The sequence below is a fragment of the Protomyctophum parallelum genome, assembly GCF_964188405.1.
Source record: "Protomyctophum parallelum genome assembly, chromosome: 5".
NCBI classification, from domain to species: domain Eukaryota; kingdom Metazoa; phylum Chordata; class Actinopteri; order Myctophiformes; family Myctophidae; genus Protomyctophum; species Protomyctophum parallelum.
In genome coordinates, this window is record NC_139702.1 from 22,388,098 (window position 1) to 22,402,983 (window position 14,886).

The 14,886-nt window shown below is 41.6% G+C and overlaps 1 protein-coding gene across 1 annotated transcript in view; it reads right to left on the reverse strand.

The window, feature by feature from the left end:
* The window catches only part of LOC310858262 (uncharacterized protein), a gene marked incomplete at its 3' end in the record, with an annotated part of 65,917 nt that overhangs the window by 15,340 nt on the left and 35,691 nt on the right, over positions 1-14,886 (reverse strand). The window contains exons 44-62 of the mRNA XM_083764368.1: positions 14,285-14,370; positions 14,045-14,181; positions 13,684-13,809; positions 12,989-13,179; positions 12,733-12,821; positions 12,481-12,608; positions 11,547-11,674; positions 10,978-11,095; positions 10,197-10,415; positions 9,707-9,877; positions 9,121-9,270; positions 8,852-8,904; positions 8,248-8,377; positions 7,378-7,463; positions 6,653-6,782; positions 6,113-6,303; positions 4,962-5,052; positions 4,708-4,840; positions 1,962-2,152 (exon numbers count right to left, since the gene is read on the reverse strand). Of these exons, the coding sequence (XP_083620494.1) occupies positions 1,962-2,152; positions 4,708-4,840; positions 4,962-5,052; positions 6,113-6,303; positions 6,653-6,782; positions 7,378-7,463; positions 8,248-8,377; positions 8,852-8,904; positions 9,121-9,270; positions 9,707-9,877; positions 10,197-10,415; positions 10,978-11,095; positions 11,547-11,674; positions 12,481-12,608; positions 12,733-12,821; positions 12,989-13,179; positions 13,684-13,809; positions 14,045-14,181; positions 14,285-14,370 (2,548 nt within the window). The remainder of the gene's footprint in view (positions 1-1,961; positions 2,153-4,707; positions 4,841-4,961; positions 5,053-6,112; positions 6,304-6,652; positions 6,783-7,377; positions 7,464-8,247; positions 8,378-8,851; positions 8,905-9,120; positions 9,271-9,706; positions 9,878-10,196; positions 10,416-10,977; positions 11,096-11,546; positions 11,675-12,480; positions 12,609-12,732; positions 12,822-12,988; positions 13,180-13,683; positions 13,810-14,044; positions 14,182-14,284; positions 14,371-14,886) is intronic.

Below are 14,886 nucleotides of genomic sequence, written 5' to 3' on the forward strand. Positions count from 1 at the left end.
AACAGGCCCGTCTAGAGTTTAAATGGACAGGTATCAGTCAACAGGCCCGTCTAGAGTTTAAATGGACAGGTATCAGTCAACAGGCCCGTCTAGAGTTTGAATGGACAGGTATCAGTCAACAGGCCCGTCAAGAGTTTGAATGGACAGGTATCAGTCAACAGGCCCGTCTAGAGTTTAAATGGACAGGTATCAGTCAACAGGCCCGTCTAGAGTTTAAATGGACAGGTATCAGTCAACAGGCCCGTCTAGAGTTTAAATGGACAGGTATCAGTCAACAGGCCCGTCTAGAGTTTAAATGGACAGGTATCAGTCAACAGGCCCGTCTAGAGTTTAAATGGACAGCTATCAGTCAACAGGCCCGTCTAGAGTTTAAATGGACAGGTGTCAGTCAACAGGCCCGTCTAGAGTTTAAATGGACAGGTGTCAGTCAACAGGCCCGTCTAGAGTTTAAATGGACAGGTATCAGTCAACAGGCCCGTCTAGAGTTTAAATAGACAGGTGTCAGTCAAGAGGCCCGTCTAGAGTTTAAATGGACAGGTATCAGTCAACAGGCCCGTCTAGAGTTTAAATGGACAGGTGTCAGTCAACAGGCCCGTCTAGAGTTTAAATGGACAGGTGTCAGTCAACAGGCCCGTCTAGAGTTTAAATGGACAGGTATCAGTCAACAGGCCCGTCTAGAGTTTAAATGGACAGGTATCAGTCAACAGGCCCGTCTAGAGTTTAAATAGACAGGTGTCAGTCAACAGGCCCGTCTAGAGTTGAAATGGACAGGTATCAGTCAACAGGCCCGTCTAGAGTTTAAATAGACAGGTGTCAGTCAACAGGCCCGTCTAGAGTTTAAATGGACAGGTATCAGTCAACAGGCCCGTCAAGAGTTTAAATGGACAGGTATCAGTCAACAGGCCCGTCTAGAGTTTAAATGGACAGGTATCAGTCAACAGGCCCGTCTAGAGTTTAAATGGACAGGTATCAGTCAACAGGCCCGTCTAGAGTTTAAATGGACAGGTATCAGTCAACAGGCCCGTCTAGAGTTTAAATGGACAGGTATCAGTCAACAGGCCCGTCTAGAGTTTAAATGTACAGGTATCAGTCAACAGGCCCGTCTAGAGTTTAAATGGACAGGTATCAGTCAACAGGCCCGTCTAGAGTTTAAATGGACAGGTATCAGTCAACAGGCCCGTCTAGAGTTTAAATGGACAGGTATCAGTCAACAGGCCCGTCTAGAGTTTAAATGGACAGGTATTAGTCAACAGGCCCGTCTAGAGTTTAAATGGACAGGTATCAGTCAAAGGGAGACATCAAAGAGGAAGGATGGATGGGGAAGGATCAACAAATGGAATTTCAGAACAGGTCAGCTCCTTAAATGGATATCTAAGAGTTTGAGGTCAGATGTAGAGTTTCTGGACAATATTGATGACATCAGGGATCTCCAAAAATGGGCTTAATATTGATGACATCACATTATGTCTCGAGGCATGACTATATATGGTCATGCCTGGGGGTGACTAACTAACTAACTAACTGACGGGAAATTCACATTTTCATAGTAAATGCGACTTGCGGTCGCATAAGTGAGACCTGCGGTCACAACAATAGATTTACAATACTTTTTATCTAGGTGGTAATGTGGTCAGAAAATATTAAATATATGGTAAGTAAGGAACAGCATCACATGCAACATACATTGGACTTTTTACAACAGACTTTTTAATTGTCTTCATTACATACATGAAGTTATTATTTAACTGGACTGGATGAAATAAGCCAGATGCACAAGAAAATACCAATTCATGACCACTTAAGCCTTGTAATATATTTAGTTTTATACGTTTTTTAAGTTTCACATAATGCACACAGTAGGTTGGAAAGTGGTTAATTGAACTCGAGAGTGTAAAAGATGGAATTTTACTGGTCCATATGGAGATGTTGCTTCATATTCAGTGACCCATCATGTGACCCACCTCTCGCAGCTTGGTGAGAACAATGCTGGTATACTCGTCTTCCACCACTTTGTCCAAGATGGCGGCCAGGTTTTCTTTCACGGTCTGTGCGCTCAGGCAAGAGTCGAACTGTGTCTCGTCGTCGTAGTCGAAGGGGAAGGTTTCCACGCTGATCGTCGCCTGTGTAATTTGTCCCACTGTGCATTCAGTGGCTGTGCAGGAGAGGCAGGGAAGGACAGCGTATTACACATCGTGGGTGTTAATCACTTTGCTGTTTTAAGCATTATGTTATACTTTTGCTATTGGAAAATAGCTGATCTACAAGCTCATAGGCTAGCACGGCAACAAGCTTGTTGGTCTGCTATTATTTTTTTATTGTGAAAATGTGGCGCAAATCTTTAACTCAAATCTTTGCTTCTGGGGGGTCGCTGGAACAACATATTTTCAAATGGGGGTCCGCAGCCAAATACAGATAATTCTGGTCCTTGACATGAAAAAGGTCGAACCCGTCTTTTATTGATTACATTTTTTTATAATCTTTTTATTATATATTTTTTTGGGCGGAGGGGAATGAGAAGAACAACGATCCATACAAATAATACAAATAAAATAAAATAAAAACTGTCTGCAGTGTTCACATACTGTAAGTAGATGATGATGATGCCTAAGTAGATGAATAAATGACCAAAGTTATTTTGAAAGTGAAATATCCCTTTAAACCCATTAAGAACTGAAGCCAATTCCACAAATTATGCCTTCTAAACCAGTAGTTCTTTTAAGATGTTAATACATAGCAGATGTACAAGCTCATACAGGTGTAATCTTGCAGATCTGCTATGTTTTGGTCTTTAACAGTTTATGTTTCCCTGTATGATTGTCACGACTATGGTCGTGTGTGGTTATGATTATTTATGAGTGTTATGAGTTATGAGTATTATTTTGGATTATAAATATATGTTTATTGCTAATATTATATATATATATTTATATGGTGGTATTGTTATAGTATATGTATATGGAATTATCTTAGGCCTAGATGTCTTCTAATATATATATATATCTATACCTGAGCAGCAGTTGTTATGAACCTGTATTAGGTCGCATTCATACCAGAGAGCTTTGCTGCGATTTAAACGAATCCTGCTGCGCATTGTCAGAAAGTGCGCTTCGTTTGGCAGGTGTGAAGGCTCATTCGAATCCTAATGCGCAGCAAATAACCGCATTTTACTCCTCCCAAAAACGTGGGTTTCGCTTCACTTCGAATCGCACTTGACTACGATTCGGTGCAGGTGTGAATGCAATCCGCAGTAAATAAAGGAAATGAAGCAAACATAATGTGGCGGGTGAGGAGCTGAACACAGTTGGAGACGGAGAAGGCATATTTTACGCAGCGCAAAGATGTCCCGTTACTGTGGATAGACGTGGTCGAATAAGGAGACTGAAGCCCTGATCGAAATGAGGACGTGTACATTAATCAATTGCTTAAGAAAACACATAAAAACACTGCAGTGTATTATAGCCTACATAATATTCTGTCTGTCTGTCTGTCTGTGCGTGCGTGCCGTAAACATGGAGTGCTGTCACTGTGTGGGACTGGGGAGTTATATCAGTGCGCTCATGCAGCGCTGTGCCTCCATGCCCAAAAGAACAGTGTGTGGCGGCTGCGTGCGTAGAGAGAGAGAGAGAGAGAGGGGGGGGGGTCCCAGACGGCACGACACATGCACGTTATGAGTGTAATTTTATCACCATAGATTTCACTGTGTAGGCTATAGTTTATGAACGGAACACATTGATAAAGGTCCCCCCTGCTGCGTTTCCAATTGCTGCGAATGACAGTGTGAAGGCAAACCCCAGCCAATTAAATATGCAAGAATTCCATTTCCCTGCCCATACAGATCTGAGTCTACCGAAGTATTAGGTGAGAATGTGACCTTAGACTAACTCTCCTCCCATGCAGAGTATACTAATGGGTCTTCAGACAGACTGATTGTCATCAGCTGTGTGTCTGGGGTACTCCTGTTGGCCATGACAATGGAGGCCTGATCATCCTCCCTGATGGCTGACGGTCACGTGAGGGAGCTAACGGCCGTAGCTCTCACACTACAAAGCCCATTCACCCCCAGACAGGCACTGGGGAAACACTGACTTCCAAGGTCTTTCCCCCATCCGTCGTACTACTGTCGCCAACTGTTTTGCCTTATTTTGTGAAGTTGAACATTTTGTTTAGATAAGTTATTTCTCTTCGGAAAGGAGTAACTTTAGTTTTGTTTTGAGATCCGTTGATTGTATTTATTTGAGTTAAGAGCCATTCATTTGTAAACTATTGTTGATTATTATAATTTATTCATATACTTTTGAATAAATTCTTGTATTAAGACCTTGGTTTCGTTTCTCCTCCATATGTTGCATTACCTTTTACCCCTAGACATATGGTTTTGTAACAATGATGACAAGCCCAAAACAGGGACGTTAGCTTCAAAGTGGTCAACGTCAGCTGAGGTCGCTGACCTTTGGTTCCCATGGGGTCCAACCGGAACCCTATGGAAACCTAAGGGTTTCCCAAACCATGTGCTATTTATGACATATGTTTTATGGTCTATTTACCGGTAGTTGACTAAAACTAGACTAAAACTTTTCAGATGACTAAAATATGACTAAAACTAAAACATTTTATTGAAAAGACTATGACTAAACAAAATCTAAATTTGCTGTCAAAATCAACACTGCTGCGAGATGACAGCAGGCAGAAATGGAAGCTGCAGCTTACTGATGGATCGTGTGGTCCTTCTGTTCCTTATGGACGACCTGATGGCTCTTTTCATTCTCTTCTTCTTGCTCCTGGACACTCCAGCCTTCCGAAGGACTTTAAGGTATTTCCCCAGGAAAGCCCTCAGGAAAGTCTGATCGGGAAAATTAATCGGCAAACTCAATAAAAGTGACGGACCAACAGACCAAACGCATGAAGCAACAGAAAAGTGGAAATGATGTTACCAGAGCCAAGCCAATTAATCTATTACTCACTTTATCAAACTGAACGTAGAAGGTTCTTGTGAAGTACAGTGGCAGCATGCCCATGTCGAGCAAAGTGTTTATACCCCATGTTGCAGGATCTCTGGATACACAAAAACAAATTTCATATTTCAGTTGTCATTAAAAAACAAAAAACAAATGCCGTAATCACACAAAGTCATTAAACAATGGGGTTCATCAACATTCATATTGTCAGTACCTCAAGAAAAAAGAAGAAGAAGAAAGACCATAACTGCATCAAAAGTAATTGAATGTAATTGAAATTGTCAAATAATATAATTAAGAAAGATGAAAAAAAATTGAAAATATACACATCTACAATCTTGTAGATCTGTTATCTGTGTGGAACAGGAGTCAAAACAAAATGTTCCTTGTCAGGAACCAGTTGAGATATGACTTTTTGCGGGTCCTCAGTTCAAATAATATGATTAATTTGGGGGTCCTCAGTTCAAATATGAATATTTTGGGGGTCCTTAGTTCAAATATGATTATTTTGGGGGTCCTTAGTTCAAATATGATTATTTTGGGGGACACAGTCTGAAAGGGTTGAGAACCATGACTGCAGCTGGGAGGAGCTGTATGTTTTGGGAATGGGGTCGCAACTACTCGGTCAACCACAATCCCTTAATTTACGGGTACAGGCTTTAGTTTCGACATGCTGTCATTAGAACGACAACCTACTTCAAACCCTAACCTAACCATAACCGCAAGCACGGAACAGTGCCTGTTCGCCAACTTTTTATTTTATTTTTTATTATTATCTTTTATTTGCTTTTGACATTTCATTTACATACAGTTGTAAAATGCAAGTTATAAATATATAAATACATTTCCTAACTGAACAATTACAAACCCTTCCCCGACCCTTTCTAGTACAAGAAAAACTATCAAATGCATGATTTACTTTGTGACCATGATTATCTGTGCTACAACATGAATAAAATAATAAACATGACAACAAAAAGAAAGACAAGCAGACAAAAATAATGTTCGCCAACCTTAATCCAATCGTTGTTTCCGCATGTCGGTTCTACGGTGTGTCGGATAAGCGTGCGCAACCTGAATTTACCAGAACCTTTTCTGTTCGGCTGAAATATCTAGCAAATAACTGTTACTGAACTGTGCTTGTTGTCATAGCTTACCCGTACAACGTTGTGCCTGAATCCAGGAGAGTTTCCATGGCAGTCACTTGAGCATCAGTGAAGTCTGGGCAGTTTTTCAGTTTCTCCAGGATGGATGGGTGAGAATTCGTAATATAAGACGCATCAACATTGCAGAGCATGTTCCCCAAAACTGATATGTTATCCTCTGTCAAGTTTGTGGTTGTTATACTCTAAGAGGGGGAAAAATTACAAATAGACATAATCGCATTAAACCTGTGACAATATCAGATCTACAAGATCATGGGCTATATTCAGAAAAGAGATTTTGTGTACAAGCAAGAGACGACCTAATATAGAGTTTAGACCCCTGGGGGACTTTAGATCAATACATAAAAATAATGGCATCAGAACTATAGTATCACAGAATTGAAATTGGATTATAACTCAGCTATCCATATTGTCCTGTCTAACTGTTATAATGTGCTAGTTTTTAAAGATCTTCTGTACAGTATGTAGTCCCTGACGACCCAATGTCAGTGGATTTGACAGTCATTATTGTACTGGTTACTTTCCACTCACCAGGCAGGACTTGGCATTTGTGAACAAATTAGTACGTTTGTAGCTGAGAGCACTGGAGAAGACAGAGAAATCTGCATCGGCCAGCTCTTGGAAATAGTCACTGCAGTTTGCCTGTGGCACCTTAGAGTAGCTGCATGGGAAGAGGCAGGGAACACTTACAATTTGTTTTGAAATAACCATAATTGCAATATCACAATATAAATAAATAATTTAACATCTTAGCCCATAAGCGAAGCCTTGCACTTGCATTTCCATTTACAAGATGGCTGGTCTATTTACCAAACATCTATAATTTTATTTAGGTAGCAATTTCTTAACAGCAATGGAAATACCATAATATAAAATTTGAAATAAATTAGCTATTTAAATACTATAAAATGATGAACTAAAAAAGCTTTTTAAACATATGTTTAAAAGAACACAGATTTGGCAGTACAAAGTATAAATCCTATGTCATTCCACAATGTTGGAGTCCTGTCACCTCCTCTTAACCCTGTATTTTCCACCTTAAAACCATCATTAAAACCAAGAAAGCATCTGTGCCATTTTAGATGTTAGCATTGGCAAAAAATTGCAGATCTACATGCTCACTGCAAGCTTGTACATCTGTTATTTTTTAAGAATCTTGAAAGAACTACTGATTTAGAAGGCATTCGTAGAACCGGCCCCAGGTCTCAATGGGTTAAGCCCGTATCAGCGGTGAGTATCATTCCTACTGTACTTACTTATAATAGAGGAGCACATCTTCAGGGTAGAGGCTGAAGTCTGCGACATCTGTATCTCCTTTGATGTAGTTGTACATGCAGGTCAGCTGTTGGTGAGGCAAGCAGCAAACATCATGTACAGTATATCTCCCAACTTCATGAATCTCTCGCTTTCAGTCTTTCTGCCAACCCCCGCCACCCCCTCAAATATCTCTCTCTCTTGATTTGCTACTGTTGCGTGTGGCCATGACATCACTCACACACACACACACTCAGTCATTCAATCATTGTCTGTGCTAATTCTCTGTCTCTCCTCCCCACTCAGACTGACACACCCAGACTGGCATACCTGCAGCAGATTCCCCTAATTGTCCTCTGCTGCAGCCCTCTCTATAAAAGCCAGCCAGCTCAGTGTCATGGCAGACACAGACCCAGCAACAACTCAGTCCCACACTATGTCAATCCTTTTTTTTTAAATTTACTTTAGTTTGGCCTGGGGATGGCCGGCAGTCTTTGTTTTCGTTATTAGTTAGTTGGTTGTAAGTTAGGGGAGGGGGGAAACAGCTTCGACGTCCCTACAGGGGGTGGCCTGGGCCCCCCCTCATTCTCCTGTTTTGGCCGGCATCTCCAGGTCTTCCTTTGTTCTAAGTTGGTAAAGTACCACTGAATATATTGTTTGATATTTTGGTTGCTCACATGTACCCAGTGATTTGATCCCTCTGTGGGGAAGTTGGTTAATAAAAACCGTTAAACTTGTGATTTTGTGATGTCCTTCCTTTATGTTTATGTTTAAAAAAATCGTGAACGTTTGAGTCACGCATTGACGCACGCACGCATTGACGCACGCACGCACACACACACACGCACACACACACACACACACACACTCACCTGCGTCTCCTTCAGTGTGACCTTCCTCCTCTTCTTCCTCCTGCAGGTTTTGATCAGCTTCTTGATGAGGATTTTCGTCATTGATGTCACTCTGGTGCACGTGAACCCTTGGAGCACGTAGGATGTCAAACTATTCACCACACACCACACATGCACACACACACACACACACACACACACACACACACACACACACACACACACACACACACACACACACACACACACACACACACACACACACACACACACACACACACACACACACACACACACACACACACACACACACACACACACACATTACCCGTTAGACTACCAAATGGGGTGCACACGTTTATCCGACATACCAAAAGTCTGACGTGCAAATCACCCGTTGCTCCGTCCTGACATGCGTCACATCCACGCACTGTATCTCGCATGCGGTTAGGGTTAGGTTAATGTTTGAATAGGGTGTCGGACTATAATGACTGTCGGAACTCTTGGTATGTCGGAACATTATGCCTGCAGACAGTGCCCTGCCATACCACCCATACCAAATGCCACATCCATCACTTTGGCCACCTTGGAAATTATTGAAAAAAAAAGGTTTTGCACAACTTACTTATCTGGACTGCTTTCATATCCAGTAGCTACCGTGTCAAAGAACATTACTGCCTGGAAAAAGAAAATTAGCAGATTGAGCAGCTTGCTAGAACATAGATCTGTGCGTGTGCATGTGAGTGCTTCTGTGTGTATAACCATGCAAGTGTGTGTGCGTGTGTGTGTGTGTGTGTGTGTGTGTGTGTGTGTGTGTGTGTGTGTGTGTGTGTGTTTACTCTATGTGTACATGAAGTGCATGTGTGTTGCGTTGCGTTGCGTTGCGTTCCCTACCTGCTCGTATTTCCATTTCTTCCGGTTGAGCACGGAGACAGTGGAAGTGGAAGTGGTCAAGCCCTGCAGCAGAGCGCGAGGGATCTCTCCAGCCAGGTCATCAGGAACGTTCTGGATGATGTCCGCACTGTTGCTGTTCACCGAGATGATCTGGCGTGAGGGAGCGTAGTTATATAATGTTATATTCAGTGGTGGAAAAAGTACTCAAGGTTTTTACTTAAGTAAAAGTATCAATACTGCAATATAGAAATACTCTGTTACAAGTAAAAGTCCAGATTTCAACAAAAGTTGAGTAAAAGTACAAAGGTATTGGCTTCAAAATGTACTTACAGTACCAAAAGTAAATGTACTAATTAAATGGGACATTCTGCACAATAATTTTTTTTCAGAGAGCGTTATATTTTACACTCTCAAGAGTGGACAAAATCGTATCCAACTACAACAAAATATTCTTTAGTTTTGGGTCTGAGAGGCTAAATCTCATCAAATGGTGGTCCAACTACTCCATGGCTCAAATGCCCAATAAATGGGTTGAAAACCACTGATCTAAATAACATACATCTAGTAGCACATGTAACTCTCATACCTGGGTGACCACGGTCTGCTTGATGACTTGTGGCGCGGTCATCAAGTGTGACAGAAACGCGGGATTCTGGGAGGCAGTGAGCAGCTGAGAGGTGCTGATGCCAGTGAAGGTAGACGAGGGAAGGCCCACCACCAGAGAACCCAGAGTGACCAGCGATGAGGAACTATTGACCTGCGGATGGAAGCACGGAGATACCACGCACATGAGAACATGACTGATACAGTACATCTTTATCTTTGACACAAACATCTTTATCTTTCACACTTTGAACAAACTACTGTATGGAGCACATCATAGACGTTTGTCCTCTCCAAAGACTGAAAGGAGGATTAGTCACCCTCCATACAGCAGATCAGGAGGAAACTGCTTTTCTTAAGGACTTTGCATTCGATAAATACATCTTTGAAGCGGTGAGAGACCTTGTTTTCCTTTCTGTGAAATAAAACGCACAAACACACACACACACACACATGCAAAAACATAAACAGACCTGAAACATTCCTGAAGTCATCAAGGAGTTGATGATTGCCATGGCCTGGCCCAGATTCCAGCCGCTTACAGAGCTGAGCGTTGGAAGCGCGGCATGGATCGCTCCCCCACTCGCGCCGGCCAGTTGGCCGGTGGATAAGCCCACGCTCTGACTGCCGAGGACATTGATGAAGTTTGCATTAAGGTTGCCACCGCCGTTGGCTGCCAACGCAGCGGAAATCTACAGCAGATGGGAGAGGTACGAGTTAAATACAACCTGTCAGCAGTGGTGGAAAGAGTACTCAAATCTTCACTTAAGTAAAATTATCAATACTGCAATGTAGAAATACTATTATAGTAAAAGTCAGGAATTATACATTTACTTAATCAAAATGTACTTAAAGTACCAATAGTAGAAAGTAATCATTATGCAGGATGTCCCATTTCACAAGTTTTCAAATGCATATAAAATGTATAAAAATTGCATAGAAATTGCACATCTACAAGCTCACAATACATTGTGAGCTTGTAGTTTTCAAATGGCCGAAATGTACATAGTTGTATATAGTACATAGTATGTACATAAATGTATATAGTCCTAAGTGGGTAGTGGATTTGTAATAATAATCTAAATGTTCAAAGTAACCAACTAAAGTTTTCAAATAACTGTAGTTGAGCAAAAGTATTATGATTTGCCTCAGATATGTTAAGTGGAGTAAAAGTACTGAACACTTGAAATACTCCAGTAATAATGTAAATAAATAAAATACTGGACAGCATGAATGTGTGAATGAGTGTGTTACCTCTGGGTTGAGGTCTGGGCAGTCTGTGGTCAGGTTGTACAGAATGACCATGCTCTGGGAGGCGGTCAGCTGACTGAACGCTGCATGAGGGGCCAGGCATCGACACAACAGAGGAAGCCTGGAAGCAGGGAGTGGAGATCGGCAGGGTTTGATTTGTAGAAATAAAACATATATATATATTGGGGGATATGTACTCTGTGGTACAACAAATAGCTAAAATAGCTGTTCTTGTCATGCCACCATGATTTGTACCTACAGTATTTTCGCTATTTTGGAATAAAACAAAAACCAAACAAAACTATTTTTTAAAGATTTGGGAAATTTGGCTAAAATAGAGATGCCATTCATGCCATGGTTAATGCCGTGAAGCTAAATCTTTAATTTAAAATTGCGATATCAGTAAACAAAACATATCAGACAATTTACATTTTCTAAAAGAAAATGTACTTGATTCATTCTATCCTGAAGTAGGGATAAAATAAAACATATCGGCATCGGCGATCAAAATTAATGATCAGAGTGGGGGATAGCCCAGCAAATCAAACCCTGTGTCACAGGTTCAGACTTACATCAGGGGGTTGAAGTTGGGGTCGTGCAGGTAGATCAGTTCCGTGTAGTAGGCGGTGAAGTTAGAATCCAGGACTGAGTGGTTGAGCAGAGCGATGTTCTGTGGGTTTACAGTGAACACCTGGATGACCTATAGACAGGACACGAACACACAAGAGTTAGGATGTCCACTATCCATCAAAGATATATGCATTTCTCATCCGTCCATTCAACTTCTACATGCATAAAATACATCTGTTGTCACTGTCAAGCAGAAACCTTGTATCTCTTCATTTGTTTAAATTGAATAAATGCCCTATTTTATACTTATGAGTCGTATGAGTGTCACGCAATGGTAGCATAAATAGCAGATCTGTAAGCTCACAAAATGTTGCATCACGGTGCGTGTGACCTAGATCTGTCTCTGCCTTGCCCAAAATAGGGAGGCATGGCTGACAGTGATTACGGTAAGTCTGCATGTGCGTTCTATAAATATTTAAACAAAAGTATTTAACAGCGGCGGTGGTGGCTCAGGGGTAGAGTGGCTGGATGGTAACCGTAAGGTTGCCAGTTCGAACCCGGGCTCCACCGGAGTTAGTGTCGAAGTGTCCTTGAGCAAGGCACTGAACCCCTAATTGCTCCTGATGTGCTGGTTGGTGCCTTGCATGGTTTCTGCCGCCATCTGTGTATGAATGTGTGTGAATGGGTGAATGTAATGCACAATCTATGTAAAGCGCCTTAGATAAAGGGAAGGCGCTATATAAATGCATCATTTACCAACAAGAGCTTGTGACAAAATAATAACCACATTGGATTAATTTGAACACAGGTTCCTATTTCCTGAAAAATAGACAGTTTTGGACATACAAGGTTTTCACCCAACAGCGATGATATGCATACTGTACAGTGTACAGGCATACTGTATACACATTAAGTTTCCTTCCTACTGAGCAATACCTGTATTGAACCGAAAGTATTGAGGTCCTGTAGTGTGAGGAAAGGCATGAAGGGGCCTATGTACTGAGCGAACCAGGCGGTAGAGTTCAGTTCCGGATCGTTGGCATCGTAACACTTGGGCGCCGTTGCTGCAAACACAGTCAAATATTTCGATATTTAAATTTATGTGACAAATAAATTTTCTTGAATCTCAACTTATACAAAATTTTACAAAACAATAACAACTAAAACAAATAACAATGAAAAACTGACCTGAGACTAGGTAGGCCCTGATGACGCCGTACACATCCGTCTCTACAAAGTCTGCGGTGCTGTAGTTGTGTCTGCCCAGTACTGAAACACTAAGAATGAGACGAAGTAAAAATCATCATGACGTATGTAAAATAATACTGTCAAATACAAGAACTGCTCATCACAGAAAGAGACACTAGATGTGCGCAGATCTGGAGTACATACAGAACAGAAAGTGAGATTTTAATTATATATATTTTTTTTAAAGTTGACTTACAGTTTTTGGAAGGACAGACAGGTGGCGTCGTGTGTGGTGTTGGAGGTGAGCAAGTTCTTGTCGAGGAAGACCAGGTAGTCGGTGAGACTGCGATCGAACCAGGTGTTGACCTGTGACCTGTCGCTGCTGTTGAGAGCCAGGGGCCAGACGCAATGCAGCGTGGGACGCCGCACAGCCACAGGAAGTCTCTCCTGCAGTCAGCATACAATACAGTACGTGTATCATCATGGTGTCTGTTCATACTGTACATGTTAATACAGTACGTGTACCATCATGGTGTCTGTTCATACTGTACATGTTAATACAGTACGTGTATCATCATGGTGTCTGTTCATACTGTACATGTTTGTGTGTGCATATTTCTCACTCACGTTCAGTGGTTCTTAACCCATTAAGACCTGAGGCTTATTACAACAAATGTCTTCTAAATCCTAACAGTTTTCTGAAAAACATCCAGTTGTTCTCAAACTCTTTCATGTCAAGGACACCCAAAATGATATGCATTTGGCCGCTGACCGCCATCTGAAACTATTTAGTTTCAGGGCCCACCCAGAAGCAACGACTTTAGTTAAAAATGTCCACTTTAAAAAATATATACATTGACATGAAAATGTTATAACCACTGTATACAGTATCATGTACTGTATACTGTATAGTACACATAAGTGTCTGCTCTGTGGTTGCGTAGTGCGTACGTTCTCCAGGAACACAGCAGTCTGAATGTAGTTCTGGTAGATCTGGCAGAGTTGTCCCTCATCGTCAACAATACCAGGGCGACGGAGGAAACTGCCAAGGTCTGAAGGTGGCATGGAGTTCAGCAGCTGAAGACACAGTTACAGTAGCATAACGTGAACATTATTCACACGCCAGCCATTTCTTCTCATAGGGGCACTGAGTTCAGTGTATGTTTTGAATTGTTTTCAAGAGCAGTGCTGTGTTACACACATGCATGCGCACGCACACGCACACACACTTGAAATGTTTATTTATGTTCACATAATGAGAAGTACAGGGAAAGGCACTCGCACTCGCACACGCACACACGTGCACACACACCTGATGCATCCTGTTGCCGGGCATGAGTGAGATGACCGTGGTCAGGTTGGGGAACTGGAATCCCATGAACGAGTTCTCCAGGAAGCCATAGAAGCTGTGGTTGTAGTTGTCACCATAGCAACGGAGAGGAGTTGATCCTATAGGACAGGGGGAGATGTACAGTACAGTCAGAATGCTGTCTGACCTGTCATCCATTCATGCAGCCGCAATGTTTACTGTGCGGTCGTCCTTGACCTTTACCTTGGAGAGACTGAACGATGTGGCTGTGTGTCTCTGTCTGTGTGGCGTCGCCGAGCGTTGACAGCGTCGCATTCAGGACGGTAACTCTGAGTCAACAAAAAGAGAAGGCATACTGAAAGTTCAAATTGTAAACACGTTACAGTGCCTGAGTGCCACTAGTTTGTATGTCAACAACAATAAAAGCGTGTCAACCAGGATATATATTATAGTATAATATAATATTACAAGATAATATAATACTTTTAGAACGTAAAACGTTTGATCTCTGCCCCCCACCCATGATCACTCACCCACTGTCTCACCCAATGTTTCCCACCCAAACAATGTCAGCTAAAGGGCAATCACCTGTGACTTATAGCAATGGCTCCAAAACCTTTTAGCCCGTGACCCAAAGGAGAGATTGGACGTTTACCCGGGACCCAAACTCGTGAAAATAGCAGATTTACAAGCTCACAATGTGTTAATTGTTTCACTACTTCTTAAACATTTGTTTACTAATTTATGGAATTTATTTTATTTTAATTTGATTTCTTCCTAAAATTACTGAAAAAACTAAAACAAAAACATCTTTGAGTTTTGTTTTAAAATCATTAAAATAAATT